The sequence below is a fragment of the Lepisma saccharinum genome, chromosome 25, assembly GCF_977018435.1.
Source record: "Lepisma saccharinum chromosome 25, izLepSacc3.1, whole genome shotgun sequence".
NCBI classification, from domain to species: domain Eukaryota; kingdom Metazoa; phylum Arthropoda; class Insecta; order Zygentoma; family Lepismatidae; genus Lepisma; species Lepisma saccharinum.
Genome location: NC_139253.1, coordinates 18,099,878 through 18,112,603, shown reverse-complemented (window position 1 = coordinate 18,112,603; position 12,726 = coordinate 18,099,878). Strand labels below are relative to the sequence as shown.

Genomic DNA, 12,726 nt, shown 5'->3' with positions numbered 1-12,726 from the left:
GTAGCAAAGTATTTTAGGAACAACACTTGAAAAAAATTCTTGTAGGATTATCGAAAAATTTCTTTGTAATCGAAGATCATAATACCTCTTAAGGTGTGGTAATATTATAATGGGATTGAGATACGAATCTCTCGGATCCGAATCTTTCGGACCCGGATCCAGATCCGGAAATCTCGTATCCGGATCCGAAACTTTCAGACCCTGATCCGCAGTTCCGGATCCAGATCCGGATTTCTCGGATCCGGATCCATTTGGCCATCCCTACACTAAACAACTTCTTCATTTGCTAACCGATTCTGTCCCCACTAGCCTTCTTATTCAATCCACCCCTTGAGTTTGTGTTTGACATAATTCAAAAATCAATGTCAGCATTCTGTACACATTTCCGTAATCGAACTGGTACAGTCAATAGAAATGGGGCGCCTAAAACCTAAAGTACTCGCTTCCTTGCAAGTCGATATGTGTGTTGCCTAACACTACAGCGATAAGTGAATTTTAATAGCAAATTTCCAATGGCAAGTTCTGTCACCGCCGTAGAGTTAGGCAACACTACACGTAACGCCTTGCAGGATAGCGAGTATTTAAGGAATTACGTGTCCCACTTTTATTGCCGGTGACTGTACATCAGCTATGGAAGACATGATACCATACCACACTGTTATCTTTGGATGTCCCTGTCTCTTGTCAACACACACCTGCTTATCAATTCAACAATGACAGCTTTTAACAAAACCCGCAATGTTAAATACTGTCTCATCCTACCACAAAATTTTGTCAAACAGCTCATCATGATACAGCAGAAAATTTTCTGCAAATTCCATCTTGTCACAGATTCCATGGCTTAAAAGTGAGATCATTCAGGAGGATTGTTGTAGTGGAGGAGCCAAGGATGGTTGCTTTGTTGGCTGTCTTTGAGGTTGACCATCTTCCATCGTGTCAAGCACGTCAAACAAATCCTCAAAAATTGAATGTGTAACAACTCGCATTGCAGGAGAATGGGTTAGCAAATAAATAATTTATAAATAGGGATTGACGTATCACACGCCCTGTACACACAAAGATAGTTTATGTAGCTAGTTACTAAGTGTCTCCAGTTCATGAATACTGATTCTAGTTTTTATAAATAGGTAAAAATATTCGTTGCTAGGGGCTTATTGAACATCTGAGAATTGTACAACCTACCACTTTGCATCGCTTGAGTTTATCCTTGCCTGCCCCTTCTTCCAAAAAAATAATTTTAATTATAGGAATTGTAGGGTATTTTGATGATTCCATAACAGTTTCTCATGACGGTACACTGGCTTCAATTAGTACACCGGCAGTTTGTTTCTTTATACAGTATATTTGCAGAAGATTCAATTCAATCTACACGAGTATCAATATACGCTGTATAAAACACACCTTATTACTAACTTCGTTGAGCCTGTACATGTAGATATGTTTGGCCATCTTCCGAATCTGAACTTTTCTCATAAGCTTGATATTGGGTTGAAAGTAAGATACCCCTCTGAGGATTGTCAAATAACTGTCTGTATTTGTCTGGGGTCGTGAAGGATGTTCTTTTCGGGAGGGATCATACTCTGCCACATTGTACACCCTAATGATTCCCGATGGAGGAACATTCCAGTGGTTCGTATCCTACCTTAAAATGTAGCTTAGGCCTGATTAGCATTTCTGAACCTAAAGTGAACTTGAGAGATACTTTTACAAACTTTTTACTTTTACTTTTTAGTGCAGTACACCCTGTCAACTGCGATCTTACATTCTAATTTAGGCTCTGCTAGCTGGACCAACATCCAGTATGATATGTGCCGGGGTTGAAGTCCTATGTCTTGTTTGTGCATGCTGACTGCCTCTTTCCATTCTCAGCTTTCATCAAAGGCGGTAATTTTTATCTGTCACGTGTGCTTTGCATTGTTGATGATAATTTCAGCTCCACAAAATATGTGATAGCCATAAATTTTGTTTTTGTTAAGGGGCTTATGTCCCCATATCAGGTAAATGTTCGCAATTTACCAGTCAGTTAATTGTATCTTTATCATTTGATGATAAAATACCGTTGTACTTCCCAGGTTTTTTGAAATATCATACTTACCTTTTGTGCTTTGTTCCGTCTTATATTGTATTTTACGGAGAAATTTTATCTAATGGAAAAAATAAACCGTTAATACTGTACTCGACAGTATTCTGAATGGTCTAGTTCACCCCAAAAAGTGGAAGTATCATGGTTCAATTTCCGTTTCTGAGTGTTGTAGGTCTTTTTAAATTCACATCCGTGTCGTCCTATTGATTTTATTGTACCGCAAAAGTTTTTCCTGCTGGAACGGACGTTAAAGAGCTTTTAACTATTCGCAGTGATCGATTTATGGATGCTTAGCTAGTTCCGTGTTAAATGCTAGCATGATGGCGCTCTTTTCAACTTGATGTGTTTTGGAATTTGAATTCTCATTTCCCTCTCAGTGAACGTATCTTTGGTAAAAATTTATATCATGAGAGAGAAGAGTTTCAGGGTTTCTACTGATCTGACTCAAAAAGAGTCAGAATTTTGAAAATACATTTAAAAAGTCTTGAAGTCGAGGATTGTTTAACTTGCCAGTATTTGAGAATGAAAGTAAATTACACTTTTTAATGAACCTGCGTCTTCATTTCCAATGGGATCGATGGACCGGTCATTTAGTATATACCCACGAGAAGATAGCAAAACTTGCAAGATATGTGTCGCAGTTATACACTATTTCATGCAATGTTTTGTAATTTTTCTTACCATTTCAGAAGACTTTCCACAAGTTATTCCAAAGCAGGGTTCCTTTTTTGCATTTTCTCCTATTTACGCACTGTTTCGATGCTATCTTCTGAAATTTGTCCCGTCAACAGTGAAGGCACGTTCGACGTTTTGATATTGCACTGCCAGTCTCAGGCTTTCGTTTCAGATTACTTTTGAACCGTTTCGATGCGTCAGCAACAGAAGTCGGCATGGTTTCTTCCTGGAAGAATTGGGAAACAATGTTTACTCAGTAGGAGAGATAGGAGAAATGGATCATTGATATTTAACCTGCTTCCAGACATGCAGATGCTTTAGAATACTGAGAGACGGACCCAACCTACTATAAATTAGTTCCATTTCATATTTTATAGCAGAATTTACATTCTCACTGAACTGGAAAAGCCATGAAAATTATTATTATTTTTGCTTCTAAGAATTGGAAACCATAAACACATTTCAATTTTCCTCCAAACTTTTTTTGTGGGAATATTTCATATAAAATGTGATTTTCCCAGCAATCTTGGAACAAACTGATTCCTTTGATTGACTTTCAGATTTGAAGGCAACATTTAGTAGCATGTTAACCAGTGTAGAGTAGGGTGGAAAATTATTTATAATACGTGGAAATCCTGGACAATTCTGAAATTTGGTTTTCAAAAATGAGTGGGCGGTCACCCAGCAGCGCGACTTACTAAATTATTATTTTCTTTAAAAAAATCGTGATACTACCTGTTCGGCCGATCCTGTCTTGCCTGGTCGCGGAGTGAATGTGGAAGCGTATGTTTCAAGATTCTTTACAAGTACGTATTTTCTTACTTTATATGAGACACATATCCTATCGGTTATTGATACTCCCTTTAATGTTGCTGAGAGATGACGTCGAAATTAAGGTCGTTTTGATCAGTCCTCGATACTTTAGGCACTTAATATCTCGCATCTGATCACCTGAAACAGGTTCTAAAGCTGGTACTATAAACCGTAAGACTCCTAAAATGTCTGGATAACTAACAGCCTCTACTTTACAATAGACTAAAATGAGTTAAGAAATCGGCGTTTTACCCACTCAACTTAGGCATTTCCTCATTTCAACACATGCATTCCGGAACCAGTTTTGGCAGGTAAATGGAACCTATGTTGTGCAAACATTCCCTTTGTAACCAAGCCCATTCATAAATACTAAAATAGACAATTTTAAGCACAAAACCGTAAAATGTGCTTTTTAGAACACTAAAAAAAGGCTGCCAGACTTGTAGATGTACGTATTATTCCTCGTTTTATAATTCATCGGGAATAAAGTAGGCATTTGCCGTGTGAGTGAACTGAACGGTAGGTATCAGGGTGTGCGTACTGACCAGAGAATCAAAATTATGCTGGAATCAGTCACTGGATTTTCTTCTTGAACAATTACTGCTTTTTAAAACAGCTGTCGTGAAATATTAATAAACATTACACATTCTTCGTAGTTGTTTCTCCTTTATTACAAAATATATAAAAAGCGTTGCCTACCCTTGAAACAGTTTTTCGTGGTAAACACCTAATTTCGCCCATCTCTCGTTTCTTCATCCAGGCATGAAGCAACTACTGTAATGGCGTCACACAGAACGGATTTCATCTTTGGTATAAAATATGTGAACTTATCTGAATACTGAAGTACAATGTAAGAAACATATTTTTTTTTTGTTAGTGTTCATATTTTGACAACTTTTTCCCCAATAATATTATCAAAAGTAAGGGAGGAAATTGTAAAGACTGTGAAAGTATTTATGCTTGAAATTTTATCCTGGAAACCACGAATTTATTTCACGATACTTATGAATGGGGTCTGTCTTCAGAGACATCCAGCGTGTTACGTCGCGAGGATCGGCCTAAACCTGGTCTCCTAACCAAATAAGGTAGGCATTATTAAAAATGTAATCGTGAAAATAATACATGCTAGTTGGTGCTATCAGCATGTTTTAGTAACTGATATTCGCGACGTGTTACATGCTGCAAGCGACTGCAGACAAACTCTTAGTAATGTAGAGTGAAAATGTTTGTATTTCTAATATTCGCAGCTTGGTACGAACAATTGGCATCAAATTTCGCAGAGAAGTGCTACTTGGATCGTCGGTCACAAGCTCTGGGAATTTATGCGTCTTAAGTGTACAGTCTGCAGAAAGTTAAAGGGCGCTCCGTAAGGCAAGCAACCCAAATTACAGTTAAAATTGCCGGGTTGCATACCCCGTTAGGTTGTTACTTCCCGTAGACTAGACAGTGATGGTCATTCCGCTTGTTCATGGCATATTTCAAAGGGAAGAACAAATATACCTTGGCACTACGGTTTCAGTGGCTTTTTCCAAAACAGCTGACCATCGCCGTTGCGTGTCTGGGTAGAGGCGCCTGCGATCGGGGCCCCTTTCTCGCAGGGGCGGGGTGTCTGCGGAGTGCGCCGCCGTCGAGTGCGTCACCAATCGATGGGGCCTTACTGCGGGAGTCACAATAATGATTTCAAGTATTTCTGGCATTATTAAACCAGACCACGCCTTTCCTCAGGTCGTAGTTCCTTCAAAATGTTGCATTTAGGACTTGCAAAATAGCTGTTTATGCGGTGGAGCGTTATCGTGCGTGTAAACGCCGCGGCCCGAGAGTGCAGATGTGACTCCTGTGGTTTTTCAGAGACGTCATGTCTGGCATATAGCCTTGAGTACCGAATGGGGTTTTCCGTGGTGCGGTATTTTGCTCTCGGGTAGGTGAAGTTACGGACGCTTCGACAATCTTTGATATATTTGTACTCGGATTCCGTTGCTCACCGGCGTACGTTTTGTGGTCGTTTTGAAATTTTATTTCCGGTACTTTTTGTGCTCTTGTGTTTGCGTGATTTCATATGAAGACAGTGCCCCTCTCCAATTGATGAGTGATTCCGATCAGGGTGCAGTGGATCATCTTGATCGACTCCGAACAGTGCCATGTCGGCAGAGCTGGTGACGAACTTAAGACAAGAGCAAGCCTGAATCCATTATGTCCAAGACTATCAATGCTTATCGGATGTAAGTGTTTTTTTGCAGTTCACATTGCTTTTACCTGGCTTCAGCAAATGCTCATTACTTTTTAATTGTTTGTTTACCTGCTTCAAAGTGAGAAAAGTGTTTCTTTTTATGGTCGAATTTATTGGTAGATAGTGTTGAGTACCTTGGTAACTTCCAGTGTGTTTGCATCGGAGAGACTATTGATTTGCTGAGTAAAGCTTGACAAGTTGGCTTTCTGGAGTTCGCTCAATGAATTACTTATGCATATTCAGGCTATTGCTACCTTCTGAAATGCGATATGACAATAAATTAAAATTTGTGTATTTCAATGTAAATGACTTCAACATGAACTTACCTTGGTACAGTGTAACCAAACTGTCTGCTCCTCAAATATTGGTCGTTCGTAGTTCTGGTAAATTTTGCAACAAGATGTGTACATGAAACTGGATTTACTTGTGCTTCATTGCAGTATTGAGAATTAATATTGTGTCTATAACATTTTCTTTTTAAGTTATTGCTTTTTTTTCCATGGGTAATATCGAAGTAACTTTTCCCAAATCGTTAACTTAATATTCTTGTGTGTATTCGCGTGTGTTTTTATTCGTACTTTTGGGGTGGTAGGGTGAACTTCCCATAAGCAACCGAATGTCAACCTCACTTCCATGTAGTGTACCCTGGACTAGCGAGGCTCTGGCGTGTGGACTTGTGTTATGTCCTGTCCATGTGTGTTTTTCCTTTCATCCATTTTATCTTACCACCATTTATCCTCATCTTTGCGATTAGCCAAAAGTGGCAGAGAAGCGACGTAAAATCAATCAATTATTCGTACTTTCATAATTTTTTGCTATGATTCTTTCGACAGTGGTAGTAAGTAGGTGTCCGTTGCAGTTTATAAACGACTTGAGGATTATATTTGCATTATCGTAATGCATACATATATTTCATAGTATTAAAGCTTTTTGATTGCCGCAGTGAAAGGTGTTTCTCGTGTAGTGCCTGATCCAAACGCAAATGAAAAAGTCAATACTGACGAACGATGCTTTGGCGACTAGATTTGTTTTGATTGTTTCTTGTAATGTTTTTCATCAGACACCTCTTGATAGTCTAGCTTTTAATAACGACATCGACTTTGTAGTGACGTTTTATAAGATTGCATTACTTTATCAATTCAATTAGCCTGAGTACTGAGATTCTCATTTAATTTTATATTCGTTTATCAATGTTCAACATACATCTACTGGAGTCTGCACTTGGGCTGTATTGTTTTTCTGTATCATCAGCTAATGGAATGTTCTTATTGCATTTCATCGCATTAAGTGACCGAGAGAGAGTGGAAAATTAAGTATTATACTAATAACAATGACATGCAACACATCTCTATTACTTTCGGTTTGTTTGGATTTATTCTTAGTATTATGACTTGAGGTTGAAGTAAAGTTTCCTTCTGTTTCCTCTTAATCGTAGTGCTACTTTATTTCTTTCATACCGGTTAGATATTCTTGAATACAGTTATGCCCAAAACGCTTTTCGTATATTTTAAAACGCCGTTGAATTCCGTTAAGCGAGGCAAATAATCGTTCAAAGTCTAAAAAAGAAAAACTTGTGGAACTAAAAAAGTGGAATGGAATACGATGGATTGGTAGTATAGGCCGTGAGGGATGTTTGGAACTAACAGGTTTACTCAAAAAATTAGCGACACTGAGGTATTAGGTAACATGGAAATCATCTCAAGGTAACACACACGCAGACTTCTTCACGTGCAGTTATGAGGGCACTGTTGCATCTCTCCTTTTTCGTTGGGAATGCTCTCTCTCTCTCTCTCTCTCTCTCTCTCTCTCTCTCTCTCTCTCTCTCTCTCTCTCTCTCTCTCTCTCTCTCTCTCTCGTGTTTGTGTAAAATATAACTTCCTGCGAACGTAAATTGTGAAAGAATGTAATGTTTGATAATGATAATACCTTATTGGTACGATATTTCAATTCTCTTCTTCTTTGAACGCTTAGTGAATCTTTTGAAATCTGGTTAAGACATGACTTGATATTTGTGCTCTTTATCTGCTTATGCTTTAGTATGAAACTAGCATGAGAAGTTACCCCAGTCAGGTAAAAAATAACAGGCTCTTTGCATGTGGTAACCCTCAATACATTCGCATAAAATTTACGAATAAAATCTTCTATCTAGGGAAAGGTAATTGCGAGTATTGCAGGACTTGTTAGTATCAATAAGTGAACCCCATTTTAAAAAGATGAAAAATGTATTTAAACTTCCTTAATTCAGCCTCAAGATCATAACAAACCAGTTTCAATATGTAGACATAAATTATAAGTTACATACAGTACATACTTCCAAGTCTTAGGTTCTATTGACGTGTCTCGAAAATGAATATCATAGGAGACGTCACTAGACGGTGCAAGCTGACAATCCTCTGACGTCTAGTACTGTGTTACTATTCTCATAAGGTCAATTTTACTTATGGGATTTGACCTTGAGGGTAAATTCCCCTACCGTATGCCAAAAAAAATTCCGTATTTTTTACAAACAAGAAATACAACAAAGAAAATCGATAATAAATGGTCACTAATTGCTGAGTTTACACGGAAATTTTAATTTAGGAAGTTGTAAGTACGATTTTAGGGGGCGTAAAATCAAATTTAGTACCAAATTAGGCGTTTTTGTGAATAATTTTGTTCGGGGCATGTCGCCATAAATTTGATACACATGTTAGTTGTGGGTGGATAAGTCTCTGATAATTATGTACAGTCACCGGCAATAAAAATGTGACACCTAGATCCTGAAATACTGGCTTCCCTGCAAGGCGTTGTGTGTGTTGTCTAACTTTACGGCGGTGGTAGAAGTTACCATTGAAATTGGTACAAGAAGCGGAACAACAAAAACAAGCGTGAATCAAATACAAGTATTGGTGCAGGCATTAATGCATGTAATCTAATTTTCCCGTTTCTTGCAAACTTTTAAATTTTTCTCTCCTTTTCCCCTTTACAAGCTGAAAACTCCCTTTAGGGAACATCACCGCCGTTTTGAGTGACGGCTGTCAAATAAATATTGATGAACGCGCATATCTAGTTTTTTCTTAAAGCATTTATCACACTCGAATTGACATTTGTTCCTGTGCACTTAAATTTTATATGAGGGATCGTGACGAGCAAGATCCGGTGTCCTTTGTCTGCAAAGCGCGTGGTTAAGACGTCACTGCTTATCACTATAGTACACCATTGTCTTTCTCCCAGACAACTCAGCAGAGCGTGAAGTGACAATGGTTCTCGTCTTCTGTAAGACATCTGCAGCGTTTTGTAGTGTCCTTGACTTGTTACCAGTAGAGATTACACCAATGGCAGAATCACACGGAGCTGAATGCTACTGGAATACCCTAGTTGACGCTGGACTGGCTACCAGGCTGGTTTTGGCTACTAAACCGTGTTCTAATAACAACTTGTTGCCACAGTATCGAGCAGAGAAACCACTCGAGTGAACGTTTGGTCATTTGAAGATAATCTGTGACTTTAGCAAGGAAAATGTATTTTTTGGGGGGCGGTTGATTTTTGAGTAGTGGCTGTGGGTTTTTTTGTTGATAAAACTAAAGTAGCAGAAATGAGGTGCATTCGTGTTAATTAATATTTAGGAATGTAACCGTTAATGGACAATTCGCTCACACTTACTTTTGCCGTTGGGTGTATATAGGTTCAACTTCTTTTCATCCTTCCAGTTGCTTCTATGCCAGACAATAGATTAACTTGTATTCTGGTAATTTGACTGTTGGTTACCCCGCCTGCCCCCCCCAAAAAAATATTGTAAAATACCGGTCACCTTCAGTAATCAAGATTGTTAAATACTTGTAGGTCGATCAAATTTTGTTCACAAATGCATAGTTTATTAAATACTCGCATTTTTCAATCGATAATTCATTTCAGTGTGCATTTGTTCAAGAAATGCTCTATATGGCGTAAATTTGGAGTGTGAACGGACTTTTCCATCACGATTATGAGTGGAGGGACTAGGCCATTTGTGATCCGAAAATGATTTTGATTACCATATACATATTTTTTTGTGTGTTTTGCATTGATGTCTCAACCCTTTTTTAATCCGGCTGCCCAAACTACGGCTCGCCATGGTTTGTACGTGGCGAACCCTAGTGCGTATAAAATTCTTACTTCGAAGCATTGCCTTTACTATAAGTATAGTGTAATAGTACTGCCAAATCATTCAAGTAATTTCTGGCTATGCACAAAGCAGGTGGAGGACGTTTTTAAAATGAATATTTCGCGAGTATTGCAATGTTGACTCGCCTGTCACCTTCACAAATTTAATTTTGGAAAATTTACTAAAAATGGAAATAACCCATTTCAGACATAAGGAAAGTAGAAAGTATGTACTAATCTCAATCTAATATGAGCAGTTGTATTTCTTCCTTGGTACATTTTATCACAGTTTTTTGACTATGAGAAAGTAGCACCTATTTCAGGAACTATAAGTTTCTAGTATCTTCTCACGCTACACGGTTTAGTCAAGTCTTCGTCTAACCCACCCTTCAGAACTTCCCATGCCGTAGTGGTAACACTGTCGCCTTATTAAAGGGCCTCTCGTTCGATTCCCAGCGAAGCCCACTTTAAATTCCAGGTCCAGTTCCGATTAACCTGTCAGCACATAGTAGACTTGAACAACCCCCAGTTTCTCAGATCAACAGTTCCCCTTCAGCCCTTGAAGCATCATTTACAAATGTTTTGAAAACCTATTTGTAATTGCATTATTAATTGTATTCTTACTGCTATATTATTGATTTGGGAATTGCAAGTAATTCACCAGTAAACTCTCTTTGATTTGTTTGAGATTTGTTCTCTGCAATCCACCAGCCCGTTTCTCCCACACTTCGTGGTGGTTGAATGCAGAAAGCGCATGCATTATCTCTCCATCGTATCGATTTTCCCGTATTATTCACCAAAAGGACACTGACCTTTTGCGTCAGAATATTTGGGGCATTTGGTAAGCGTATCGTTATACTCTGACCCACTGGTGTACGCAGGAAAGGGGGGGGGGCTGATGGGTCTACAACCCCTCTAAATTTTTTGAAAAAATAAGATTTTTCAAATGAAAGCAGTGAAAGAACTCTGCGAGAATGAAAGTGGTAAACTCGTCTTAAAATGACCACCATTTCCATTTTTGTCTTGGACAACTTTCATAGCGAATGTTAAAAATTACGAAATATGTTATAGTATGTATGTGTGTGTACACACACACACACACTTGTATTTTCATATACCAGATTGTAACGTTTCGAAACAATTGTGTCAGTGAAATGCATTATGCCTGTCCATGCGCGTACACAAATGCATCAGCAGTGACCATCTAAAATATATTTACCGCCCTCATTGCTATGACGCGTGTAGCGTTTCATTAATAACAGCTCTGTTAAAAATTGTAAATAACTCAATAAAAAATATCTCATATTGCCATGATATATTTGATCTCGAAATTAGCATGTGGTAACATGCATTTACATCAACTCTCAGATCTGTAATTAAATAATGTATCAATGCTGTAAACTATTTTTGTAACTGACGTTTAAGCCATGTATGATTTATTCTCTAATTTGCGTAACGAATGCATGTAACGTCTGTCCGAATTAGTAACAAGCATCTGGTTTTCCTTTATCATCAGCAAACTCTGTGTCTTCCCAAGAGTAAAACAAGTGATTACATATAGTGACAAGCCTACGATAATATCTTGCAAGACACGGAGGCGCCTGCATTCGTGTTCTGTCCTTTAATTCACCATCATCACCATCGCAGTTAATAGGGAAACTACATGTATAAACCTAAATACAAATAAGACGTTCATTGTATTAACATTGAAAGTATCTTACGGTCTTAACTCTGGTAAATGTGTATTTATTGTTGCATGTTTATAGCGACAGCTTCTGTCTGCATTGGTACCGTACGTTCCACATTTGACTAGTCCTAGTCCTGCACATGGACAAAACCCATTTTTAAGCCAGTGGAATATATAACAAATAGAGAATACAATAGTAATAAACATATATTGTTAAAAAATCTGAGTTATGAAATCTATAGTGACTTGATGCATGCCATTCTAAAAGTTATTTTTGGTAAGTGGAATTCCGATGGATTATTTATTGAGTTAAGAGTTGATAACCTATTAATGCACTGTGCTAAGAAGTGTCATGGAGCTTCCGTATGTGTGTGTAATGCCGCATTTGTTGCTAGTACGCAGGATACTGATATGGAAAAGTGGAAAGAACTCGCTTGCATGTTTGTAAAACTTAAGTCCCCTTAATGCTCAGATGGGCTAATTGAAACTGGGCCTACAGCTAATAGTGGGATCTGAATCACTGTACAATTTACCTCCCGGATATCGAATCCGAACCCCTTGAAAAAGCCAATGTTTGTTTTGTAAGTCCACTTTATGCACCGATAGTCTACTCAGGACTAGGCCTGCACGGCATGAGATCCGAACCACTATGTGTGCCTTCAGCAGCTTCGAACCCAAGACCCCTTAATTATAAGGCAACGACCTTATCACAACGCCATCGAGAAGGCCCGTGTGTGTTGTTGGCCATTCATGATTCTGAAGAGGTTTCCTAAATTGTTATTTTACCCTTGTGTATGCTCAGGTCCTTAGCGTATTGTCCAAGGGGGCGGGGCCATACCAGGAATGTTATGAAACTTCTGCAATTCTTTTTCGCCGAAAACGAAAGCAACAAACTGAAATCCTTTGTGAAAAATGTGTTTCTGCGAACTTTTGGTTAAGTATGTCACAAAAGGACATTCCCATTCCTTGGTCGCTGTATTTGCTGTAAGAAACACGGAGGTGGATTGGTTTACCGACGAATTAAAACTCCCCGTGGAACTTTGCGCCTCATTGCTTCAGATTTCCCCCCCTAGCTTTACAAACTGTCACTGTGGCGAGACGTATAAAGGGCAGGGTGCT

At 38.5% G+C, this 12,726-nt stretch overlaps 1 protein-coding gene across 8 annotated transcripts in view; it reads left to right on the top strand.

Moving 5' to 3' along the window:
- Window positions 1–12,726, top strand: part of Klc (kinesin light chain) — a 108,554-nt gene that overhangs the window by 43,573 nt on the left and 52,255 nt on the right. Inside the window, exon 1 of one of the 8 annotated variants that reach the window (XM_083112022.1) lies at window positions 5,279–5,790. The exons of the other annotated variants lie outside the window; for them this stretch is intronic. Coding sequence (XP_082968148.1) covers window positions 5,762–5,790 — 29 coding nt within the window. The 5' untranslated portion in view covers window positions 5,279–5,761. Of the gene's footprint in view, window positions 1–5,278; window positions 5,791–12,726 lie in introns of those variants that run through there. 8 annotated transcript variants of the gene reach the window in all.